The sequence below is a fragment of the Peromyscus eremicus genome, chromosome 1, assembly GCF_949786415.1.
Source record: "Peromyscus eremicus chromosome 1, PerEre_H2_v1, whole genome shotgun sequence".
Classification (NCBI taxonomy): Eukaryota; Metazoa; Chordata; class Mammalia; order Rodentia; family Cricetidae; genus Peromyscus; species Peromyscus eremicus.
In genome coordinates, this window is record NC_081416.1 from 158849260 (window position 1) to 158872903 (window position 23644).

The 23644-nt window shown below is 52.4% G+C and overlaps 2 protein-coding genes and 1 non-coding gene across 4 annotated transcripts; 2 read left to right on the forward strand and 1 right to left on the reverse strand.

Moving 5' to 3' along the window:
• Positions 1-1769: 1769 nt before the first annotated feature.
• Fam98c (family with sequence similarity 98 member C) lies at positions 1770-5371 on the forward strand. The gene is made up of 8 exons (XM_059279536.1): positions 1770-1810; positions 1895-2046; positions 2122-2256; positions 2573-2778; positions 3352-3429; positions 3512-3628; positions 4522-4689; positions 5033-5371. Exons 1-8 carry the CDS (start codon positions 1770-1772, stop codon positions 5174-5176), a joined length of 1041 nt encoding a protein of 346 aa, XP_059135519.1. The 3' UTR covers positions 5177-5371.
• Positions 5372-5447: 76 nt separating this feature from the next.
• Rasgrp4 (RAS guanyl releasing protein 4) lies at positions 5448-23394 on the reverse strand. Of its 2 annotated transcripts, none has more exons than XM_059253388.1 (17): positions 23291-23394; positions 20685-20869; positions 19650-19768; positions 19482-19543; positions 18434-18565; positions 18164-18317; positions 15894-16067; positions 13941-14057; positions 13323-13598; positions 10829-10909; positions 10645-10749; positions 10406-10524; positions 10171-10315; positions 8245-8281; positions 8025-8159; positions 7794-7906; positions 5448-6454 (listed from the first exon to the last, which is right to left on the reverse strand). In XM_059253388.1, the coding sequence occupies exons 1-17, from the start codon at positions 23311-23313 to the stop codon at positions 6398-6400; spliced, it is 2034 nt and encodes a 677-aa protein (XP_059109371.1). In that variant the 5' UTR covers positions 23314-23394; the 3' UTR covers positions 5448-6397. The 2 variants fall into 2 exon arrangements, with proteins under 2 accessions (XP_059109371.1, XP_059109370.1); XM_059253387.1 differs by having other exon boundaries at positions 8245-8282; positions 10157-10315.
• On the forward strand, positions 14817-14942 carry Trnas-aga (transfer RNA serine (anticodon AGA)). Its single transcript has 2 exons — positions 14817-14852; positions 14907-14942. It is a non-coding gene; the product is annotated as a tRNA-Ser (tRNA).
• Positions 23395-23644: the final 250 nt, after the last annotated feature.

Consider the following 23644-nt stretch of genomic DNA (forward strand, 5'->3'; position numbering starts at 1 on the left):
GTTGTGAGCTACCCACACGGGAACTTGTGGCCATCTTCCTATGGGAACACAACCCTAAGCCACCAGACCTAGCTTTGAAACAGATTTATTCTTGTGTGTGTGTGTGTGTGTGTGTGTGTGTGTGTGTGTGTGTGTGTGTTCAGGGGTGCACAAAGAGGCCAGAAGTGCAGGGTGGGTCGTCTGGTGCTTATGAGCCTCTGGAGGTCAGTGCTGGGAACTAACCTTTGAAGGAGCACCGAGTGCTCTTAACTGTTGGGCCTTGTCTCCAGTCCCCTGCTTGTTATTTACTTGGTGTTTTCTCAAGATGGGGTTTCTCTGTATCTCTGTCTGTCTTGGAACTCACTCTAGACCAGGCTGGCCTCGAACTCTGAGAGATCCGTTTCTGCCTCTGGAGTGCTGGGATTAAAGGCATGGGCCACCACTGCTTTTATTATTCTTTTTTTGGTTTTTCGAGACAGGGTTTCTCTGTGTAGCTTTGCGCCTGTCCTGGATCTCGCTCTGTAGACCAGGCTGGCCTCGAACTCACAGAGATCCGCCTGGCTCTGCCTCCCGAGTGCTGGGATTAAAGGCGTGTTCCACCACCGCCCGGCTGCTTTTATTATTCTTTACTGAGGATGTATTGAGTCCTACATGACTTTAAAGCAACTTTTACATAAGAACTAATTAATCCTCACTGATGCCTTTAAGAGTGAGTATTTGCAAGGCTGGGTGAGGCACAAATTTGGTAGTCCCAGACCTTGGGAGGCAGAAATAGGAGAATCTTCAGTTGAAGGCCAGCCTGGAATACATAGTGAGACCCCACTGGGGAAAAAAAAATAGAGAGGCTGGAGTGATGGCTACATGGTTAAGAGCACTTGGGTTTGGTTCCCAGCACCCACATGATGGTTCACAACCATCCGTAACTCTAATTCCAGAGGATCATAGGCCGCCTTCTGACCTCCATGGGCGCAAGGCACACACGAGGTTCACATACACACGTATGCGAGAGGCAGGCAAAACAATCATGCACATAAAATAAATTTCAAGTATCATTACTCGGACCCCAATTACATAGATGGAAAACCAATTTGGCAGGAACATGGTCTGGTTAAGGGCGAAGTCAAACCCAAGTCCTGCCTGCCTGCCTCTCCCCTCGCACGCAGTTTCTCAATGGCGCCTGCTCCTTCTTTCAAAGACCTAGAGAGGCAGAGGATGAGTAGCACAGGAGGCCACTGTGATGTGGAAGGAGGGCCTACCTGTAGTGGGAGAGTGGGTGTGAGGGTGTGCTGACATTCTAACCCTAAGGTGAAAGGAACCAAGATGGATGAGCTTTGCGGTCTGGGGTGATTAAAGAGCAAAGGGCAGCCGGGCGTGGCACACGCCTGTCACCCAACACAAGGAAGGAGGAAGCAGGACCAAGAGGCCAGCCTGGACTACATACATACCGAGACCCTGCCTCAAAAACAAAGAATTTAAAAAGCAGAGAGTGGAAAAAAAAGAGAGTGGAAAGGAAAACAGGTTGCCTTTTGCTTTTATGTTCCCGAGAGCAGGGACACTCGAGCGTCCCGCGACCTCGGGGATCCTAATCTCAAGCTGTGAAATTTACAACCCTGGACAAGCTACCTGAGGGGCGCGCGTGGCGGACTGCCGAGCCAATCGGAGCGCCGAAGCTCCTTCGCACGAGAATGTGATTGGATAGAGGCTGGGGGGGGCGGGAGGAGGCACCCTCGGGGCGGAGCCTGTCCCAAGCGGAAGGGGGTACGCGCCCGGGGTCCCCAGGCGAAGCTGCGATGGATGGGGCCACGGTGGCCGGCGACCTGCTGACTTTGGGGTAAGGGGTTCGGGAGGTACGGGAAGGGCGCACTCGCCTCGGGACGCGGACGCACAGGGACTCGCACTGACGTGCGCCCCGCCGCAGGTACGGTGCCCTCCCGGAGGTGGCGGCGTCTCGGGGCCCCGCGTGTGCGGACTTCAGGGCGCTGTGCGCGCGGCTGGCGGCCGAGCTGACGGCTCTGGGAGCTCTGGAGCGGCGAGAGGAGGGCACCGCAGTGCTGGGCGCTGGCCATGGTGCGTGAGGATCTGGGTGGACGGCGGGTGGAGGAGCGGGACTCGCCGCTCCCTGATGGCTTCCTCCTCCCGCAGGCCCCGAGTCAGAGGAAGAATTCCTGCGGCAGTTGGCCGGCCTTCTCCGGGCGTTGCACTGCCCGGATCGCGCGCTCTGCGGCGGAGACTGCGCCACCGTGCTGCGGGAGCCGGGCGGCGGCCTGCGCCTGCTGCGTGAGCCTGGAAAGCCCCGGGAGGCGGGAGGGGCGGGGCCTCGGGGCGGGGCCTCGGGGCGGGGCGGGGCCGGCTCTGAATCTGAGACTGGCCTCCCCGGGGCCGCGGTGCCGGGGCGGGGGTCGGCTTAGGGCTGGGCTGGAATTCTGACGAAGGTCTCTGAAAGCTTTAATGGGCTGGGTGAGATGGACCGGTGGGGTGGTTCTGAAGTCGGCTGAAGGAGGAGGAGGAGGAGCTGCAGCCTTGAAGTGAGCGAGGCTTACTCTGGGGGAGGAGCCAAGGTTCTAGGTGAGCAGGGATCTGCTCCTATTTTTAGGGTTTCTTTGCTCCGAGCTCCAGGCTGCCCGCCTTTTGCGTCTGCGGCTACAGCTAGATCCTAGCCCTGTGCAGTCCTTTGGAGAAGGGACAAAGGAGGGGAATGGCGCGGTTCAGGAGCTGATGCTAACTCTTCAAGCACTGGGGCTCCCTAAACCCGTGCGTGGAACCCTGGCCAGCCAGCTTCTTCGGGAGTTTCACAACAAGGTAGAGAGACAGGGTCCCCTCTGGAGCTACCTTACTTGGGGAGAGGATTCTGTCTTCAAAACTATCTCTAGAAAGACTGACCCAATGACAGGGATAGTTTAATATGCTTTTTTGCTGTGATAAAACACTGACTGAAACCAGTGTGAGGAGGAAAGGGTTTGTTTCCGTTTACAAGTTACAGCCCATCGTTGAGGGAACTCAAGGCAGGAACTGAAGTCTAGACCATAGAGGAACACTGTTTACTAGCCCATTTCTGGCTTGTTTCAGCTACCTTTTGTATACAGGCCAGGTCCATCTGCCCAGGGATAGCACTGCCCACAGCAGGCCAGCACTCATACATCGAATAGCAATTAAGAAAATACCCCAACAGGCATGCGAACTGGCCAATCTGACCGAGGCAGTTCCTCAAATGGAGAGTCCCTTTTCTCAGGTCTGTCTAGATCTGTGTCAGGTTGACAAAACAGCGTTAACACTATTGATGCTTCTGAGGCCCTGGGTGCATATGGCTGAGGGGCACTGGAGTACTTCCGAAGGTCCGTCCTGTTTGTACCTTCTGATGGTTTCTTCCACCAGATCTCTGAGCTGCTGCCTTCCCTGCCCCCAGAGTCCATGCGGCCCCTCCTTAGCTCCCCACTGGATGCATCACAATGGGTAAGAGCATGTGTAGATGGCTGGGAACAGTGTCCTTACCCAGACATGGGACCCTTGGTGTGACTGTGGCCTCTTCTTCCAGGAAGCCCTGGAATCTCTGTCCCAAAGCCTGACAGAACAGTACTGCTGCCGCCGCTGCCTTCTTCTGAAGCGTCTGGACCTTACAACGTCTGCTTTCCACTGGGGTGACCGTGCAGAGGTGTGGGGACCTTAGCAAGAATAAGCAGGCCATTGGGACGCACAGCTGCAGGGCAGAGGACCAAGGGGGGGGCGTTATTACCCTCTTGGGGAATGCTGAGGCCCGGACTACTCTAGAATTCCTTCAAGATATTATTTTTTTTTTATTTGATGTGTTTTGCTTATGTGTGTATATGCATCATGTGTGTGCAGTATTCACAGAGGCCAGAAGGGTGTGTCAGATCCCTTCGAACCAGGGATGGAGATGGTTGTGAGCCACCATGTGGGTGCTGGGAACTGAAGCCAGGTCTTCTATAAGAGCAGCAAGTTCTCTTAAGTGTCAAGCCATCTCCAGCCCATACTTTAGAATCTTACAGGGTTCAAGACTTCTAGACTCTCAGGGCCTCGAGAGCATTCTAGAATGCCCAGCTCTCAGCTGGGAGTGTCCTCAGAACTATTCCCCTGTGTAACAAAATGGACAGTTAAGACTATCTCAGTTGGTTTTATGTTGCCAGCAAAAGGTACCAGCAACTGGGTGCTTTATAAGGAAAATCAGGTTCATTCTGGCTTATAGTTTTGGGGGCTGAAGTACCTGCAAGCTTGGACAAGTAGTGGGATTTGCATGAATTGCCTCCAGGGTCAGTGCCCTGTAACCTTGATATCATCACCTACACTCTATCTCTTATAAGGTCAACCACTTTTAAGATTTTGGTTTTGCCATGTGGCTGAGGATGACCTCGAACTCCTGATCCTTTAGCCTCTATTTCCCTAGTACTGAGATGACTGTTTTTTGCGCCACCGTGCCCAGCTGTCTGTCACAGCACATGTACCTAATCCCCTCCGAAGCATACAGAGACCCTGAGCGGGGATGAGCTTTGGGCACCTTCTCCATGAGTGCCCTTTCCCCCACTCCAGGCCCAAGGAGAGGCCATGAAGGCAGTGCTATTCCCAATCCGAGGACTTCTGACTCCGGAAGCTGACATCTCTGTTGCACATGTTCTGGCTGCCCGAGCTGACCTTTCCCGTCTGGTCCCAGCTACCAGTGTGGCTGCCCGCCGAGGGACCAGCTGTGCCATCAATAAGGTACCTCAGGCAGGGGAGAGTCTGGGCATCCTTGGCCTTCAGTTTGGCCTTCTGGGCTTTCTTCTGGTCCAGTGTTCTCCCTGGTTCCTGGCCTCTAGACTCAACTGGCCTCAAACTAACCACTCTCCATAGTAGTTGGAGGGAAATTTTCTAATTTTTTTTTTTTTTAGATAGTCTCATGTAGCCCAGGCTAGCCCTGTAGCTAACTCACTCTGTAGCCAAGAGGTTGGCCTCGAACTCCCAATCTTCCTCCACTTCCCAAATGCTGGAATGATGGGGTGCATGAGCACACCCAGCTCTTTTTTTTTTTACCTATTGGAACTCCAGTCTAATCAATTCTCAGGTGCTTATGGGTGATGTGCCAGACCGTGGGGGGCGCCCAGGTGAGCTGGAGGCGCCCATGCCGACCTGGAAGAACCGAAGGGAAGATGGAGGAAGGGGGAAGGCTGGCCAACAGCGCTGGGGGCGCAGAAAGAAGAAGAAGTAAAGGGTCTTGGAGGGTCGGTCGGTCGGAGGTTCTGTAGGTGCTGATGCCGCTGGTAATCTTTGAGAGTCACTTTTAAGGTTTTCCTTGGCCCCTAAGCCCAGCATCCCCTGTTGTAGAGGCCCTAAACCTCTCTACACCCACCTGCCACTCAACACTATGAACCATGTTGTCTGAAAATAAATTTAATTCTTTTGATGGTTGTAGGATCTGTTTCTGGAGGGACCAGCTCAAGGGTGTGTGGGTTTGTGGAGGGGCAGGGTGCCCCCAGGTCTGGATAAGCCTTTTGCTTTTCACATGGGTGTGGGGAAAGACACACTGAAGCATCAGACAAACACTTTACAGGGGCTGGGCAGCCAGGACACGGCGGGATAATACAGATGAACATCTGCCTTTTGCTAGCTCTTCCTGGTGAGGAAGAGCAGGCGTTTAACAAGATAAATAGGTGAAATGTCTAGTCTGCTAGAGGACCAAAGCACCGCAGAGGAAAATAAAGCAGGAAGGGAGGTCAGGACATGGATGGGTGACATCTCTGAGGTCAGGAAGCCTCGTCAAGGGGATGTCACTTGAGCAAAGCTCTAAGGCAGGTGAGTCATATAGACCTCTGGTAAAGAGCATTCCAGATAAAGGGAACCTCCAGTGCAAAGGCCCCGGGGTAGGAGTACTTTGGGCATGTTCTAGGAACATAGAGGCCAGTGTAGGCGGAAGAGGGTGGGTAAGGAGGTAAGATGTGGAAAGGGAAGACAGGGTGGTGGGGACAGGTCTTGCAGAGCTTTGTAAACCACAGGACCGGGTTTTACCTTGAGCACGGTGCAGAAGGCTCTGAGCAGAGGAAGATATTTCCTGCCCACACCAGCGTTTCTCCTGACATTGGTTAGGACTCTGTTCCCTCCATTCTCATAACCGTCAGACACGTGCCAACAGTCCTCGTGGTCCACTGGTCCAGAGCTTCATTTGGAAACAGTGTGAGTCTTGCCTCCCACATTTTGAGCATGAAGCTTAACCTTACTAAGCTTTAGTCTCCTTATCTGGAAAGTGGGAGGTTGGGGAGATGACATGGCCCGAGTCCAAATTCATCCAACACCAAGCCGCAGATGCTAAGTGGGGGGAGGAGTATGACTGACAGTCGGTACAGGGTAAAAGATGATGGGTGCTTTGTCAGAGGCAGTGTGGGTGTGGATGAGACGGTGGTTCGGGAGTGAGGGAAAGGACTCCAGATGCTGTTCAGGCACTGGGCTTCGAGGAAGCGTTGGACGATGGAACTGGTGCTGGGAAGGGCACCTGGTAGGAGGAAGAATACACAATGAGGGGCCCTTCATTTCTCTAGGTGACAGTTCACAACCAGGACCAGGGTCTCACTCAGATTGTGGCTAAACGAACAATACTCCCAGATGAAATCTCTGCCTTTCAGGAGTGGAAATTGTTCCAATAATATTTATTGTAGCGCCTGACATATTTGGCCTTATTTTTCCGTGTGTGTGTGTGTGTGTGTGTGTGTGTGTGTGTGTGTGTGTGATGGGTGTGTGTGTGGTGTGTGTGTGGTGTGTGTGGCATGTGTGGCATGTGTGGTGTGTGTGTGTGGTGTGTGTGTGGTGTGTGTGTGATGTGTGTGTGTGTGGTGTGTGTGTGTGTGTGTGTGTGGTGTGTGTGTGGTGTGAGTGTGTGTGTGTGGCGTGTGTGTGTGGTGTGTGTGATGTGTGTGTGGTGTGTGTGTGATGTGTGTGTGTGTGTGTGTGTGTGTATGCGTCATGTTCCATGTGGATGCTGCTGACCCTGACCCTGGAGAGCATGCCAGGGACTCCTGGGTAGGCAAGTGCTCTTGGTCTTATTCTCACTTTTTTGGTGGGTGGGGTGAGACAGGGTCTCTCACGGTGACGGTCTAACCTGGATCCTCACCATGTAGGCAGGCCATCAAGTGTGACTCTTCTCCTTTCTCGGCCTCTTCAGTGACAGGTGTATAGGCTTGAGCAACCATGCCTAACTTTTTCTTTCCCCCATCTTTGTTTCTGTGCTAGCCGCTACCCACCCTTGTCACCTGAGTAGATTGTGACTGCTATCATTTCTGTCAACACTGAAAACTAGTCAGTGTCCACCGGGCGTGGTGGCTCATGCCTTTAATCTCAACACTCTGGAAGGGAAGGCAAGATGACGTTTGAGGCCAGCCTGCGCTACAAAGTGAGTCGGTTAGCTTTTGCCGTCTTGACACAAACTAGAGTCACCTGGGAAGAGGGCCCGTCAACTGAAGAACTGCTTCCATCCGACTGACCTGTGGACATGTCTTGATTAATGACTGATGTTCTCTCCTTCAGTTCCTGCCTCCAGGGTCCTGCCTGACTTCTTCCAAAAACTGAACTATGCAAGTCAAACAAACCTTTGCTCCCCCAGGCTGATTTTGGCCAGTGTTTTATTACAGAGAGGGAAAGCAAACTAGGACACATAGTGAGACACCATCTCAAAAATTTTTTTTTTCCTTTTTCTAAATTAGTCAGTGTCTCTAACCTCCCATCCAGGTGACTGTGGATTTCTATATGGTTTTGCTTTTCTGTGATTCCCAGATCTGTCTGGTTTTTCCAGGCAAATGGCCTGCCTCTCCTGGATCCAGCTAGGGACTTCTTCTTACCATCTCTGTCTCCCAGGAAGAGTGTGAGGACTCCGTCTGGGTCCAAGCATGGCGAAGGTGGCAACCAGACTCCGCATCCGGGGAGAGTGTATAGGAGAGATTTTCCTCAGAGCCTGTTTGTGGTGTGATGGGCAGAAGAGATGTGACTAGGACAGGAAGGACTCCGTGACCTCAAGAATGAACCCCATCCTCTGGGCTCTCCTCCCCGGTCCTGTGCTAGCCAGGTCTTACCGCAGCTGGCACGAGGGTGTGGTGTGGCTGGCACAGGCGCTCCTGGGGGACCAGGATCGCCCCTCGTCTCCGGCCTCTTCTTACACTCCGCTCTCACTTGGTCCCTGCAGTGTCTGTGACAGCACAGCCCGCAGTCTGGGGATGGGGTGGAGTGGGGAAGGAGCTATTAAATACCTCATTCTTCCAGCCTGCAGGTCGCGAGTCCCTCCCTGTCACTTACCCCGACAACGATAACCTTGCTTGGTGACACCCCAGAGCTGAGGGAAGAAAGGAGAATGGGTTAGTGAGACTAGAGGAGGAGCACGGGAGGGAGAGGATGGAAGCCAACAGGTTTTGAAATTTCGGAAGATGGAAGCCAACAGGTTTTGAAATTTTGGAAGATTCTGAGACTTCACCAAAATGATGGGAACTTGGAGATGATCTCAAACTCAGGGAATCGTGTAGAACCGGGCAAACTTCTGAGTTAACAAAAGTGTACATTCTGTGGGTGGGGCTGCTTGTGTCATTCACAGTGTTTCCAGACCCCAGAACTGCCTGGCTCATGGGCTGTGTCAAGTGCAGACCTAGCAGTAAATAAATGATGAGATCTGTGAATTTGTCTAGACTTGGTGGTTGAGATTTGTCCACTATTAAAAATTTGAGGGCTGGAGAGATGGCTCAGCGGTTAAGAACACTGACTGCTCTTCCAAAGGACCTAAGTTCAATTCCCAGCAACCACATGGTGGCTCACAACCACCTGTAATGAGATCTGGTGCCCTCTTCTGGCCTGCAGGGACACATGCAGGCAGAATACTGTATACATAATGAATAAATAAAAATTAAAAAAAAAAAAAAAGAATTTGAAGCCAGGTGTGTGTTTTTGGAAGACCGAACCCAGGGCCTTGTACATGGCAGGCAAGCACTCTACCACTGAGCTATACCCCTGCCCTAGCCCTATAAAATGAATTTGAAGCTAGCCTAAGCTACATGGGAAGACTCTGTCTCAAAAAGCCAAAATCTGAGGGAAAACAAACAAAAATAAAAGATGTCTTTAATTTGGAAATGAAGAAAGATTTGGATGGTCCGGGGTAGAAGGGTCAGAGAATGATTTTTGGGGCCAGTTTTTCTATGTAGCCCTGGCTGGCCTGGAGCTCCACATGTAGACCAGGCTGGCCTCAAACTCACAGAGATCTGTCTGCCTCTGCTTCTTAGCTGCTGGCATTAAAGGTGCACCATCATACCAGCTAGAGACTGACGGTTTGGTTTTTTTTTTTTTTTTTTTTTTTTGCTGTTCTTTGAAAAATAATTTGAGTAACTTCTCTTAAGATTCTGTATTACTACCCAGCATGTGTGTCTGTGTCTGTTGTGTGTGTCTGCACACATACACGTGCCACAGTGCATGCTGACGTCAGAGAACAACTTTGTGTATCAGTTCTCTTCTTTCCACAGGGCACTGGATCCTCTGAAACTGGAATCACAGGCAATTGTGAGCTGCCCAATGTGGGTTCCAGGAACTGCATCCAGTCCCTCAGCGAGGGCAGCCAAGTCATGTTCCCTGCTGAGCCATCTCTCTGGCTCTGCTAGTGTTTATTTATTTATTTATTTATTTTGGTTTTCCAAGACAGGGTGTCTGTGTGTGTGTAGTTCTGGCTGTCTTGGAACTCACTTTGTAGCCCAGGCTGGCCTCAAACTCAGAAATCAGCCTGCTTATGCCTCCCGAGTGCTGGGACTAAAGGCGTGCGCCACCATGCCCAGGTATGTTAGTGTTTTTTAAGACAGGGTCTCATATAGCCCAGGCTGGCCTCAAACTCACTGTGTAGCTGAGGATGACCTTGCACTCCTGGATTCTAGCACGCTATCATGCCCAGTGCAACCTACCCAGGTTTGCAGGTTATCCAGTGTTTTGGAAATTGCTCAGGGCTTTGGATAGTATTCACAGCTTGGCCATTGTCTGGGTGAAGATTACCTGCTATCACATAGAGTTTGGCGAGTGCACAGAATATAGGAATGCCAGTGTTCGGTGCTTATATAAACTATGAAATATCAGGCTGGAGCATTTCTGGAAGTCTCCCCCACCCCACCCCCACCCCCACTGTCCCAAGTTAGGTTGGGAGAGCTAATCCAGGGGAGACAGGGCCTAAGGGTGCTAACAGGGCCAGATGCTCACAAAGCCACTGCAGCTGTGACAGAAGGCGGGCTTGCGGAAGGTGACCTCATGGAAGGTGTGCAGGAAGGCCAGGCCCAGCTTGGAGCAGATGGCGCTGGCACGGAGCAGGTATTCCGTCAGCTCCTCTCTGCTGAAGGAGCCGCTCCTGCAAGGTAAAGGCCACACCTCAGCATGGCCTCTCGTGGCACGTCCAGGATCCTTGTTTTCGGAAGACCCAGGAGCCAGGGCCTCTTACCCGTGGCGGGGAGGTGGGTGAAGCCCATGGCAGGCAAAGGGGAAGTTGCCTGACAGTCGCTCAAAGTCCTCCAGAGAGATGGTGCCATGGCCTTCTGGGTCGTAGTTCTTGAACACAGACTTGAGAGGAACACCGAGAGTAGAGTGAGGACAAGACACCCAGGTCCAGCCCTGTGGGCACGGCTGCCTCCCCACTTCCTACCTGACATCCCTCCACAGGGACCCACAGCTCCTCCTCACCGCCACTAGCTGTTCCACGTGCTGACCCAGGGTCACACTGTCTGGCTTTGGTGTCACACCATGGGCCCACTCCAACACCAGAGGTGCTTTGTAGGGGGAGGGTGGCTAGAAGGACACAGGGATACAGTTAGTCAAGGCACAGGCTCGACCAGGGCGGGTCAGAAGGTCAGGAGTCAAGGCTCACCAGGCTCTTGGAACAACGTGGTTCCCGGGCATAAGAAAGCTCGTAGATCTCATCTTCTGTGTAGAAGAGATCCAGGGAGAGCTGGGGGGTGGGCGAGGCAGTAAAGTTCCTCCTCCAGGTCTCTGCCTGGAGCCTGCCCCATCCTCTTCTCAGACCCTTCTCCAGAGACTCTTGGACCTGTCCCGGCACACCCATCACCCTCCACACTGTTCCCTCCACAATCCAGAAGTGCCTTGTTCCCACTGAGGCCTTTTAAAAACAAATTATGTATGCGTGTGTCTGTGTGTCTGTATGCCATGTATGAGCGGGTACCCCACGGAGAACAGGAAAGGCATTGGATCCCCAGGAGCTGGAGCTGCAGGTAATTGTGAGCTACCCATGCGCATGCTGGGAAGGGAAAGGAGATTCTCAGAACAGCAAGAGCTCTTAACCTCTGAGCCATCTCTCCAGCCTCCCCCCCGCCCCCACCTTTTGAGACAGTTTCACCACATAGCCCAGGCTGGCCGGGAATTCCCAATCTTCCTCTGTTAGCCTCCTAAATGCTGGGATCTCAGGCACACATCAGCACACCCCGCTAAGTTCTTTAGAATATAATAACGAGCCACATCCTTTCAGTTTCCACTGGGCCCTGACAATTATGCATGGCCTTGTCTCGGGTCTGTGAACTCAACTTTTCCGTCTTACACTAGGCAACCTTCAGAATCTCTCACTGTCTCAACCTTCTGGACCCACGAAATGATCACAGTAAGGACACTCAGTTGTAGGGTTGTAAGCTGAAGTGACTTGGAGGTTCTTTTGCATTCTTCTAAGGATCAGACTTGGGGTCTTGAACATGCTCTGCTACTCTCTGGGCATGCTGAACATGTCTGAATTATAGTGTGAGGTAGACAGAGGATGGAGGAATGTCACCAGTTTAGGGATAGCCTGATCTACATAGTGAGTTCTACACCAGCAAGGGCTATATAGGGAGACCCTGCCTCAAGGAAACACAGCAAAATGCAAACAAAAAGTGTTCTACCACTGAATTACATCCTTAGCTCTTACTTCTGTGTGTGTGTGTGTGTGTGTGTGTGTGTGTGTGTGTGTGTGTATGTGTGCAGGCACATGGGCTCACATGCATGTGGCTTCAGAAGTCAATGTTGGTTGCCTTCCTTAATTTCTCTCCACTTCATTATTTTTTTTGCCATTGTGTCTGCAGACAGGATCTTACTTTGTAGTCCTGGCTGGCCTCGAACTCACTGTGTAGACCAGGCTGGCCTGGAACTCAGGATCCTCCTGCCTCTGCCTCCTGAGTTTGGGGTGCGTGTAATCAAGGCCTGTCAGAGCTTCTGGTTACACCCCAGCTACGCTCACCATGGAAGCCTGAGATTTGATATGAGGAGCTCAGACACTGGGTCATTTTGTTTTGTTTTTCTTTCCAGAGACAGGAAAGAAAGGGCCTCTTTACCCAGGGCCTCTCACTTGCCAGGCAAGCACTCTACTACAGCACAGATTCCCAGCTCCTTACTGTGGCAGGGATACAGAAGCCCAAAGCCATCCAGGGTCCTGGAGCAAGGGTCTTTGTGTTCATCGTGTTCCATTAATGCTTTTTTTGTTTTCTTTGAGACACAGGTAGCCCAAGCTAGCCTTGACCCTGTAACAATCTTCCAGCCTCATCCTTTCCAGTGCTGGGATTACTAAAGGTGTGAGCCACCACACCCAGCTCAGATCCTACTTTGATTACTTCATATTACATTATTGATTGTTTCTTCTTAGCCACATTCTGAAGAGGGTCTTATTATTGTCCCTGTTTTGCAAGCAATGAAATTTTTACAGGGCTGTGATCTGCGCGAAGTCACACAGCTAGCTAGATTCCTAGAATTCCATGAAGCCGTTGCTTCATGATTCCATAGCCGGGCTTCCTGCTACACACCCATAATCACTGCACCTGGAAGGCTGACACAAGAGGGCTGCTGCCTGGCTCACAGAGTTCTAGGCTGGTCTGAGCTACACTGTGAGACCTGATGTTAAACAAATACTAAAGGAAAAGGAAGACACTTGGATTGGGGATGGAGCTGAGTGGAAACTTGCCTAGAACTCATCATGCAGGGGGTGTGGCTCAGTGGTAGAGCCCTTGCTAGAATCCCCCAGTGAGGAGCTGGGGTGTGGCTAAGTGGTAGAGCCCCTGCCTAGAATCCCCCAGTGAGGGGCTAGGGTGTGGCTCAGTGGTAGAGCCCCTGCCTAGAATCCCCCAGTGAGGGGCTAGGGTGTGGCTCAGTGATAGAGCCCCTGCCTAGAATTCCCCAGTGAGGGGGATATGACTCAGTAGTTGAGTGCTCACATATTATAAATGTCCTAGTTTCAATTCCCAGTACAGCAAAAACCAAACCAATCAAAACTCTCTCATTCCATTACTGCCTATCCTGGTCCTCCAGACCCCTAGCAGCCCAGGGCTCTAAATATTGGTCCCCTGTGGTCTTCAGGGAACTTAGGCAACACAGGGCCCACACCTCACCGTCAGCAGATGTAGCAGGTCCTCGTTGGCACTGCAGGGGGGATGCTGTCCCTGGAGTACTGCCAGCTCCTGGAGCCGTAGGTAGAGGCTGTTCAGCTTGGGTAGGTGCAGGCGGCCATCCGGCAATCTGTCTGGATGGGCCTCATACAGGGACACCAGGTCCTTGAGGTGTACACCCAGCACTGGCAGCCGGAAGCCAGCACAGCTGGCCCAGATGCGGCGGTAGCAGGCATAGTTGTGGTGGGAGGTGAGGAGTTCTGCCAGCTCCAGAAGGGCCTGTGTAGAAAGTGCATGCTAGGGATAGGAGTGCTTCTGTCCTGAGCTTCTTGGAGCAGGGATAGCAGTAGTCTCATCTGTGGACTCTGGAACCCGGGAATCTGGACCAGATGCACAAAGAGTGAGCAGCTGCCTAGAATCTACCAGTGAGGGGCAAGGTCATTGCTCAGTATATAGGTGACCCAGGAAGAAAGAATAGGGATAGCCAGGGAGTCTATGGAATTTGGAGGGTAAAGGTCCTAAGACGGTTCCAGAGCCCTGGAGTAAGGACTGACAGCAGTTAGGGAGTGCTGTGTGAAGGTGCGGGGCAGGTTTTGGACTTTGGGGAGTCAAGGGGGTTACCTTAGTGCTGTCGGGGCTCAGGTGGGTGTGGGAGTCCTTGAGCCTGGAGATGGAGCTATGGCACAGGCCCCCTGTGACTGCCATCAGTGTGTTGAAATTCTGTAGCTGGCGAAGCCTCTAGAATGGAGGTAATGGCAGAGGTAGGAGGCACCGCGGAACAGCGGCAGAGCGGGGTGCTGACCTAGGGTTCCAGCCGTGTGTGTGTATGGACCAGGTGTGAGCAGATGAGCGGGTTAGGGTGGCAAGGTGCCAGCATATACTGTTGGGCAGATTCGGAGAACAGGCAGGTGTGTGTCAGCCATGTGTAGAAAATTCTGAAACGTATCAGGCGTCGGGCTTCTGGGAGTCAAACGACTCACGCAGGTGAAGGCGTGACTGTGCCTGCGAGTTGGGGACCAGGTAGAACTGAATGGGATAACAGTGATGGAGAGTAAAACAGATGTGGGACAAGCATGAGGTGCACATGCAGCACGGGAATTCTTTCTCTTCCTCTAGTCTAAGCTTGAAGGGTGGAGGTCACTGTGGAGAAAGGTGAGGCAGGACCAAGCAGAAGATGCTCAGGCCAAGAGGCCTCAGGCTGATGCCAGACCCGTTCCCAGGTCTAAAGAGCTCAGCAAGATATAGTTCAGTGGTAGAGCCCCTGCCTAGAATCCCCCAGTGAGGGGCTGGGGTGTGGCTCAGTGGTAGAGCCCCTGCCTAGAATCCCCCAGTGAGGGGCTGGGGTGTGGTTCAGTGATAGAGCCCCTGCCTAGAATCCCCCAGTGAGGGGCTGGGGTGTGGTTCAGTGATAGAGCCCCTGCCTAGAATTCCCCAATGAGGGGCTGGGGTGTGGCTCAGTGGTAGAGCACCTGCCTAGAATCCCACCAGTGAGGGGCTGCGGGTGTGGCTCAGTGGTAGAGCACCTGCCTAGAGTCCCCCAGTGAGGGGCTGGGGGTGTAGCTCAGTGGTAAAGGACTTATTTAAGGGTGCAGGAGGCCCTGGGTTCAATCCCCAGTACTGACAGAAATAGCCAAGCAAGAGGAAGCAGAGTGTTGGAAGTCTCATAAGGAAGGGCGTGCTCTGCTTTGGAGATACTCAAAGAGGCCAGACCACAGGGCTTCCCTTTTCCCAGAAGGGAGGGGAGGCTGACTCAGGAGGTCAGGGCCAGAGTCACTAGACTAAGTCTCTTTTTATCTAAGTAGCACTAAGAGCAATACAGGATACAGTCACCGTCCAAAGACACCCAGGGGGCCTGAGGACTGGAGATACAAAGTGAAGACATGGAAAGGATCCTCTCTCAGCATTGGGGGATAGAATTGGATTTGGGGCTTGGGAAACGGTGCTAATTCCTCAATAGAGAGCCAACAGGTGAGGCCAAGCATGGTTTGACTCTGTGATATCAAGGTCACAGCTGGATCCTACGAGTGTGGACTGGGTATGATTCGATAGGTCTGGTGAGTGGGTACAGATGAATCATGCCACCACAGGACAGGCTGCTGGATCAACAGCCTGAAGCCATGGGCTGGAGAGATGGCTCTGTGGTTAAGAGCACTCTTGCAGAGTTCCATTCCCAGCACCCACATAGGGCAGCCCACAACCGCCTCCTGTATCTCCAGCATCACTGGCCTCTAAAGGTGTGTGCGTGTGTGCACACCCACATAACTTAAAATAATTAAAAAATAAATATTGAAGGAAAAAAAAAAAAAAAAGCCCGGAGCCTTGGTTAGCCGCAATATGAAGGGTGGGGTAGCTGTCCCAAATCTATAGTCCCAGAAGCAAGTAGAAGGCGGCTGTGGTAGCACATGCCTTTAGTCTCAGTATTTGGTAGGCAGAGGCAAGCAGATTTGAGGCCATCCTGGTCTACATAGCAAGTTCCAGGAGAGTCAGGACTATACAGAGAGACCTTGTCTCAAAAATAAAAGAGGGGGGTGGGTGGGACAAGCAGAAAGACTGGGTGGTCAGGCAGGGGCTTACCTTTGCCACATGAATGAATTTTTCCAGTACCTGGGCACGTTGTGCAGGCCCAGGACGGCTCAGCACCATGACCTGCACCCAGCGGGACACACTGTTGCTTAGACCCACAGAACCTTCCAGAGCGGGACAACCCCTCACTGAGCCCTGCAAAACATAGCCCCGAAGGTCTTGGGGCTGAGGGTGAGATTGGTCAGAGTGGGTCATAGTGCTCACATGCCGTCTTCCTGGCAGTCCCAACCTCTAACACCCTAGCATAGTCTAGTCGAAGGCTCCCCTCAGGCTATGATAGGTCCCTGATGTCACCTTGTCCTTCTCCAGTCTGTGTGCTCATTATTATGTACGTAACTGGGGCGTGGTCAGCAAAGGGAGGCATGGGAAAGAGGACTGGGAAGCAGCTTCTACTTGTTCTGCTCAGTAATATGTACACGCCACTCATGTCCACCACACCACACAGGCACGCACACACATGCCACTCATGTCCACCACACCACACAGGCGCACACACACACGCACACACATGCACACACTCACACACACACTCACACACTCACACACACACTCACACACACACGCGCACACACACACAGGCACACACACACACCACACAGGCACACACACACACACTCACACTCACACACACAGGTACACACACACACACACAGGTACACACACACACAGGCACACACACACACACACACACACACACTCACACACTCACAACAGCCCAATCTGGAAATCTGTCCTCTAAAGGAACCAGGTCCCCACTTTCCTCCAAAACAATGTCTAGATGTTAGCAGCTGATATATTTCAACATAGAACACATGCAGTTGCCTTTAGGGAAGTGAAATACAGCGAATGCAAAGGTTTTCCTCAGATACTGTTTACTCTAACCATGTACTGCTCTCTCTGGGGTAGGAACTGTTAATATCCCGCTTTAATTAAATTTTTTTTTTTTTTCTGTGTTGCCCTGGGCTGTCCTGGAACTCGCTCTGTAGACCAGGCTGGCCTTGAACTCACAGAGATCTGCCTGCCTCTGCCTCCTGAGTGCTGGGATTAAAGGCGTGCGCCACCACCATTTGGCTTCATTTTAATTTTTATCTTTATGTAGGAGGGAGCTGAGGCATGGTAAATTGACATGCTTGGTGGATACATGAGTAACTGATAAAATATTCTGAGCAAATAACTATGTGATTCTTTTGCAATAAGTAGTTTTGTGACAGGGTCTCATGCAGTCCAAGCTGGCCTTGAATTTCACATGTTCTGCATTGGCCTCGCAAGCACGAGGATTTTAGCCCCGTGCCTACACACCATACTGCAGTAAACATTTTCAACGGGCTTTCTCATTCCGTCAGCCACTCTACGAAGTAGTGTGGTCTCTAGCTTATGAACGGGCACCTAAGAGGTGGGGAAACTGGTTCAAAGCTAGGTAAGGAAGCACTGAGGAGGGCTGGGACATAGCTCCTTGGTAGAATGCTAGCCTAGCATGCGCAAAGCCCTGGGCTTGATCTGCAGCACTGCAGGAACCAGCTGTGTTGGCACACATCTGTAATGCTAGCACTGGAGATGTGGAAGGACCTGAGTTCAAAGTCATCCTTGGTTACATAGCTGGGGGCCGTGAGACTCCTGTCTCCAAACAACGGGGCAGGCAGGAAGTAAGAAATGAGTGGGGGATAAAGAAAGGTTTGCTGAAATGGCTCAGTGGATAAAAGGCCCTGAGCCGCATTCCTGGGACTCACAAGGTAGTAGAAAGAGAAGACTGATTCCTACAAGTTTTCCTCCAACCACCACATCTCACAAACACGATAAATAAACATGTAAAATAAAAATTTTTAGAAGGAAGGAAGAAGGTGATAGGATTTGAACTCAGGGCCTTAGTGCTCAGCCAGCTTCACTCATTGTGTCAGACCCTCCTGCTGCCACGTTAAGAGCGTTGGCCATGAGTGGTGGCACGGACCTTTAGCCCCAGTACTCAGGAGGCCGAGGCAGGCAGATCTATGAGTTCAAGGTTAGCCTGGTCTACAGAGTGAGTGCCAAGTCAGCCTGTGTTACGTGGTGAGTCCCCATTCAAAAAAGAGTTTACAGTCCAGGCTGGGCATGCAGCTGGGTGTTAGAGAGCTAACGTAAGCAAAACCCTGGGTTCAGCTACCGGCGCTGTTAGCACAGTAACAGTAACGGCAATAATAGTAAAATCTACAACCCCTCACGGATGCCTGTGCCAGGAGCACACCCACCCCACCCCCATTCTGTTTCCTGCTTAGGGGCAGACTCACCGTGATGGCCTGGAAGGACCGGAACTCGAGGTACGTGAGGTGTTGAGCCAGCTCCTCTGACTCTAGGTGATCGAACAGCAAGGAGACTTTGCGCTTCTTGCCCAGGCCTGGGCTGCTCATGAGAGGTGGGGGGCCGGGTCCTCCGGGACTCAGTCTGGAGGCCAAGATGGACAGGTTATTGGAGTGGCTCAAGAGTTGAGGGTTTGGGGGGACATGGAGGGTGCGGGCAGGATAGGGTAGGGGCAGGGGAAGAGGGTAGGGCTGGCTCACAGGTTGGAGGCATCTCCTAGGCTCCTTTGGGCCAAGTTGCCCTCCTGAGCTACAGTGGCCCAAAACCGACCTATGACTTCTTCCAGATGGGGCTCCTGGTGCACTGCCTCAGGGTGATGGGTCAGCCAGTACCTGGGAGGGGTCAGAGACAGGAGATCAACTTGGGCTGGCAGTAGGTAGAGAGCTCTGTATGGGGGTCTGAAGCTAAGGAATTCTACACACGGGGAGCTAAGGGCATTTACATGTGTATGGGGTTTCTGGAGTCAGGATTTAGAGGGGTGACTCGGAGGATGGGGAGATCTCTAAGGTAGGACTTGGGGGGGTCGGATTCTTAAAACAGGATAGAAAAAAAAGAAAAAAAAACCAGGATAGGAATCTTTCAAGACGACTGGGAAGCCAGACAGCAGGGGGGCCAGGAACTAGGTGGGAGCAGGATCTGGGGAGTCCGGGCAATTCAGTCTTAGGAGTCTGTGGAAGTGAGATGTCGCCAGGAAGCCTATGGGGTCAGGGTCTCCCAGAACTGTGTGTTCTAAGGAGCAGGGGGCAGGGGTTTTTAAATTTTCTTGAAAGGTTTATTTTCATTTTGTATGTATGAGTATTTTGCCTACATGTATGTATGTATGTGTACCGTGTGTGCCTGGAGAGGAGGCCAGAGGACAACTCTGGGCCCCCAGAACTGGAGTGAGTCATCAGCAACCATGTGGGCCAGGAACTGAACCCAGGTCCTCTGAAAGAGCAGCAAGGACCTCTGAACTGCTGAGCCCTCCAGCCACAGGCAACGGTGTTTTAGCATGGGGTGGTTTTTTTTTTTTTTGTAACTTTTTTTTTTGAGCTGGGGCCTTACTCTATAGCCCAGGCTAGCCTTAAATTTGAGGCGATCCTTTTACTTTTACAGGCTATCTCATGCATTACAGGATTACAGGCATGAGTTATCCCACAGATTCTTAGCGTGAGATTTTAGAAAATGGGGCTGAGTGTATGTGGGGGGTTGGGCTGAGGGGTCTTGAAGAGGTGTTTCATGGGATTAGGGGTCCTGTCCCAGCCCTACCTGACCAGGTGACAGATCTGTAGCTGTCTTAGCTCCTGTGCATCTTTGGCAGCCTTCTGGTACTTGAGTTCTAGTCAAGGCTGTTTTCCAGCACCCCATTTGCCCACTCCTCCGCGCCCTTCTCCCGAGTTTCCAGGGCTGCCCTCAACCCTCTAGATGGATCACGACCGTGGGAGGATATGAGGTCAGCAGCCGGGCGGCGAAGTCTGAGGATGGCAGCACCCAGCTGTGCATCATAAGCACCATCTTGAGAATGTGGTCCCCACGGCGTAGGTTGCCAGCTGAGTCTGGAGAAGGGAGGAGAGTCCGTCAGCCTGGGCCCCCGGCAACAGACCCATGGCCTCCAGAACTGGGTGGACAGGCTGCTGCAGATGTCGGTTCTACCTGTGATGTCCTGCAGGAACTTGGGCAAGCACTTACGACTTCCTCATCTGTCAGGTGCATGGGATGGCATGCATGGGATGGCATGAGCTTGGTTCCTTGCCTTCAATTACCTCAAGGCGTTTTCCTTGAACTTTTAAGATTGATTTTTATTGTTTTAAACTCTGTGTGTGTGTGTGTGTGTGTGTGTGTGTGTGTGTGTGCGTGTGTGTGTGCGTGCGCGTGTGTGTGCGTGTGTGTGCGTGCGTGTGTGTGCGTGTGCGTGCGTGTGTATGTGTGCGTGTGTGTGTGTGTGCGTGTGTGTGTGTGTGTGTGTGTGTAAGTGTGGGTTTGTTCACATGCCTGCGGGAGCCCTCTCCTGCCAGGTGTATCACGTTCCTGGAGCTGGAGCTCATGTTCACTTAAGCCTTCTGAGGAAGGTACTGGGAGCCAAACTCAGGCCCTCTGCAAAGACGTCCGTGATTTTAATCACTAACCTGTCGCTCCACCCCTCTCTTAATTCATTTTTTTTTTTTTGAGACAGGATATCACTATGTAGCCTTGGCTGGCTCGAAGCTCTCTCTCTATTTAGACCGGGCTGGCATCAAATTCACAGAGATCCATGCCTGCCTCTGCCTCCCAAGTGCGTGCGCCATATCACCCAGCTAGGCCTGGAACTTTCTCCTCCTGCCTGGAACCTTCAAAACTAGGCCACCAGACCCAAGCGCTCTCTCGTCATTTAAGTAAAGAAGATTCACCAACTTTCTACCCCCTCCAGGGAAGCCGACAGGAGTGCTTAGCCGGCTCTTAGGGCTGGGAAGGCCGGCTGGGTGGGCTGCTCACCGAAGCACTGGATACATTTCTCCAGCAGCTCATCTTCGCTGCAGCTGCCTTCGCTCAGCACCCCCAGATTCATGGAAGCCATAACCTTGATGATTTCCCGGGGGGTGGGGCACGTCTTGTGGCGGCGGGCCTGTCGTGGCCGACCCCGTCCTCCTGCCTTCCCAGAGCATTCCTGATGAGACTTCCTGTAGGTACACACACAAAAACCCCCACCGCAAAGCATCATGGGAGCCCCTTCCTCCAAGCACACTCCCAGAATTCCTCTTGGCCCCAATGCTTCTAGGCACCATGAACCAAAGTTCTTATAGGGCAAGGCCCAGGGTTACCCACTAGGGACTCATGGGCGACAAACCCCAAAATAGTTCAGATGCAATCATGATCAAAGACCCAAGACCAAGGGCCTTCCAAAAACTTAGCTCCCTCCTCTAGGCATTGACTCACTCCTTGCATTGTTTTTAATGACTGTGTACAAAAGAGTGGGCTTCATTATGACATAATATGTGTCATTGTACCTGTACCTCGCTCCTGTTTGTCACCCATCTGCCCTCCCTCATCTCGTTGGTCCCTTCCCTTCCCCAAATATCATCATTCTGCTTTCATGTCACATATGTGTGTGTGTGTGCGCAAGTATGTGTGTATGCACATACTTAAATATAGGTTTCACATATAAAGGAAAACACACGTAGTTGTTTGAATGTTTTGTCTCTCCTGTTACCCTCTGTTATGCCCACCTCTCTTCAAGTTCCCTTGACGATACAGTCCCAAAGCATTACAGGAGATATTTGCTATAAGCAGACCCCCAGGATTCATCTTGAGTTTTCAGGGAACCCAAGACATGACCCTGGGACCAACTCCAGGGCACGCAAGGTATCCCATGAGTTGGGCTTCTGGCTCCTCCTGCCAGAGCCAGAATGACATCTAGAGTCTAGAAGTCACGCTTCTGCGGCCCAGGGACGGAGCCGACTCATTAGTCAGGCCTCTTGGAATCTATCCTGCTCCTGTAAGGCAGCAGACCCCTCATCCAAGCTCACCTTCACATGCACAAGAGTCTTAGCCTCTAGCCTGCTCCTCCACATTTGGAGGAGCAGGAAGTACCAGAACTTCTCCTGGGCTCTTCAGAGGTAGGCAGGGCCCCTGGGGCCACAGCCGCTTCAAGGAAAGTTTAAAAATAACCTTTCCTGTCTTGTGCCTCCTTAGGTGTCTCTCCCAGGTGGGGAAAAAGAGGTGATGTGGCAGGGATGGAGGGAGGGGTTAGAGTCTAGCCTTCAGAGTCATTCAAAACTGGGTTTGAGAAATTTCCCACGGCTGTGTGCCTTTTTATAAATTACCCAATGTCTTTCTAGCTCTTGGTTTCTTCCTATGAAAAAGTCAAAGCATCCTTGGATTTTCCCTGGGCGTTAACAAGTCTGGCTCCTCAAAGGGGCCCAGCTGGTGGGGGAGCAGACATTGAGATGTGGAGAGAAAGCTGTCTTGTAATTTTAGCTGCCTGGGAGATTGAGGCAGGGGGATTGCAAGTTTGAATCTAGCCTGGGCTACAGAGCAAGACACGATTAAAAAAAAAAAAAAAAAAGACAGGAGAAAGCAGCCAGGCTTCGGCATAGTGTGGGTGTGAAAAACACAAACAGGGACACCCTAAAATAAGTCTGTCATGTCCCCTGCAGCATCATAAGGGCTTAATGTAGCTGTTAAAGGCTAACTAATAATGGACATTTGCTGGGCACTAGGTAGCAACCCAAGGGCTGAGCACTCCGTAAACAATCAGTGTTTCTCAGGTGCCCACACCAAAGCATCGCCTTCCTGGGCGTTCCGTACAAGCACAGCTTCTCAGGCCCCATGGCAGGCTCACGGAACCTAAAACTTTAGGGGTGGGTCCAGTGGCTTGTGCTTTCCTAGCCCTCCATGCCCTCTAAAGTGGTACCCATGATAATTCTGACAGAAGCGGGAACTGAGACAGAGTAGTCGAGTAACTTACCTAAGGCCACACAGCCAGGAACCGAGGCACCTAGGATTCTCTCACTGTGTTGCTGAGCAGGAGGAGGGAACCCCTTTGATCATCAGGATCATGCTAGCCAGACTGGAGGGGACCCTGCACCATCTTTCCTTACGGGGACAGGAGGGCAGGCAAGGCCAAAAGACAGAAGCCTGTTTCCCCTCCTGCTGGCACAGGCGGCCACCTGACCCTTACCTGCAGAGCGGCAGCCCCCAGGAGCATCTGGAGCAGCCAGGAGTAGTTTAAGAGGCAGGGAAGCTGCAGAGACCTACGTCACAAACCTCTCTCCCGGGACACAGTCCTGCAGGAGCCTGGAGTTTCCAGTCCAGGGGGGCAGTGACCATAATAGGGGACAGGGAAGACCCCAGGGAAGACACAGGCAGCCAGCTGAGGGAGCTAGGGTGGAGGAAGGCAGGACAGCTCCAACTCCAGAGAGACAACAGCAACCACGGAGGCTCAGGTGTTCAGCTCCTGAAGCATGGCATCTCCCGCCCCATGAGAGCCCCATCTGGGAGGAGTGGGGGCGTCCCTTCTCCTGTTGTCCCCTCAACCTCCTCACAGCCAGAGGTGCCAAGGCTTTGGCTCTCCCGGGTCTCCTTGGAGAGGGTCCTTTTACCTTTTGCTGTCTTTCCGGTTCATGTTTCTTGGAGGGGTGGGGGTCCCGACAGGAGTGTGATCCTGTCCGTCTCTGGCCAGATTGTCAGCCCCCTGGGAGCTGCGGTGTCCACAGTGTTTAGGAAGGAAAGAGGAACTGCCCCTCCCCCTCCACCCCCAGGCCAGGGGGAAGGAAGAGGCTGGGGAGAGACCAAAGGCTCCCCTCCCCCCTCGTGGGGATCCCTGACTGCTGAGGTTTCCGGTGCTGCCTACCCCCTCAGCTGTCTCTCTAGCTATCTCCTTATCTTCCCCCCATCTCTGTCACACACACACACACACACACACACCCCACCAGCTTTAAAAAGTGTGACTGATA

Bases quoted from the DNA above. Each gene is read 5' to 3' on its own strand.
- Fam98c (XM_059279536.1), top strand. From the start codon at position 1,770: ATGGATGGGGCCACGGTGGCCGGCGACCTGCTGACTTTGGG. The intron at 2,257-2,572 runs GTGAGCCTGGAA...TCCTATTTTTAG, and splicing joins CGGCGGCCTGCGCCTGCTGC to GGTTTCTTTGCTCCGAGCTC. The intron at 3,629-4,521 runs GTGTGGGGACCT...CCCCCACTCCAG, and splicing joins ACTGGGGTGACCGTGCAGAG to GCCCAAGGAGAGGCCATGAA.
- Rasgrp4 (XM_059253387.1), bottom strand. From the start codon at position 23,313: ATGAACCGGAAAGACAGCAAAAG. The intron at 14,058-15,893 runs GTAAGCCCCTGC...CCTCCATTCTAG, and splicing joins AATTCATTCATGTGGCAAAG to AGGCTTCGCCAGCTACAGAA. The intron at 7,907-8,024 runs GTAAGACCTGGC...CACCACAAACAG, and splicing joins ACACCCTCGTGCCAGCTGCG to GCTCTGAGGAAAATCTCTCC.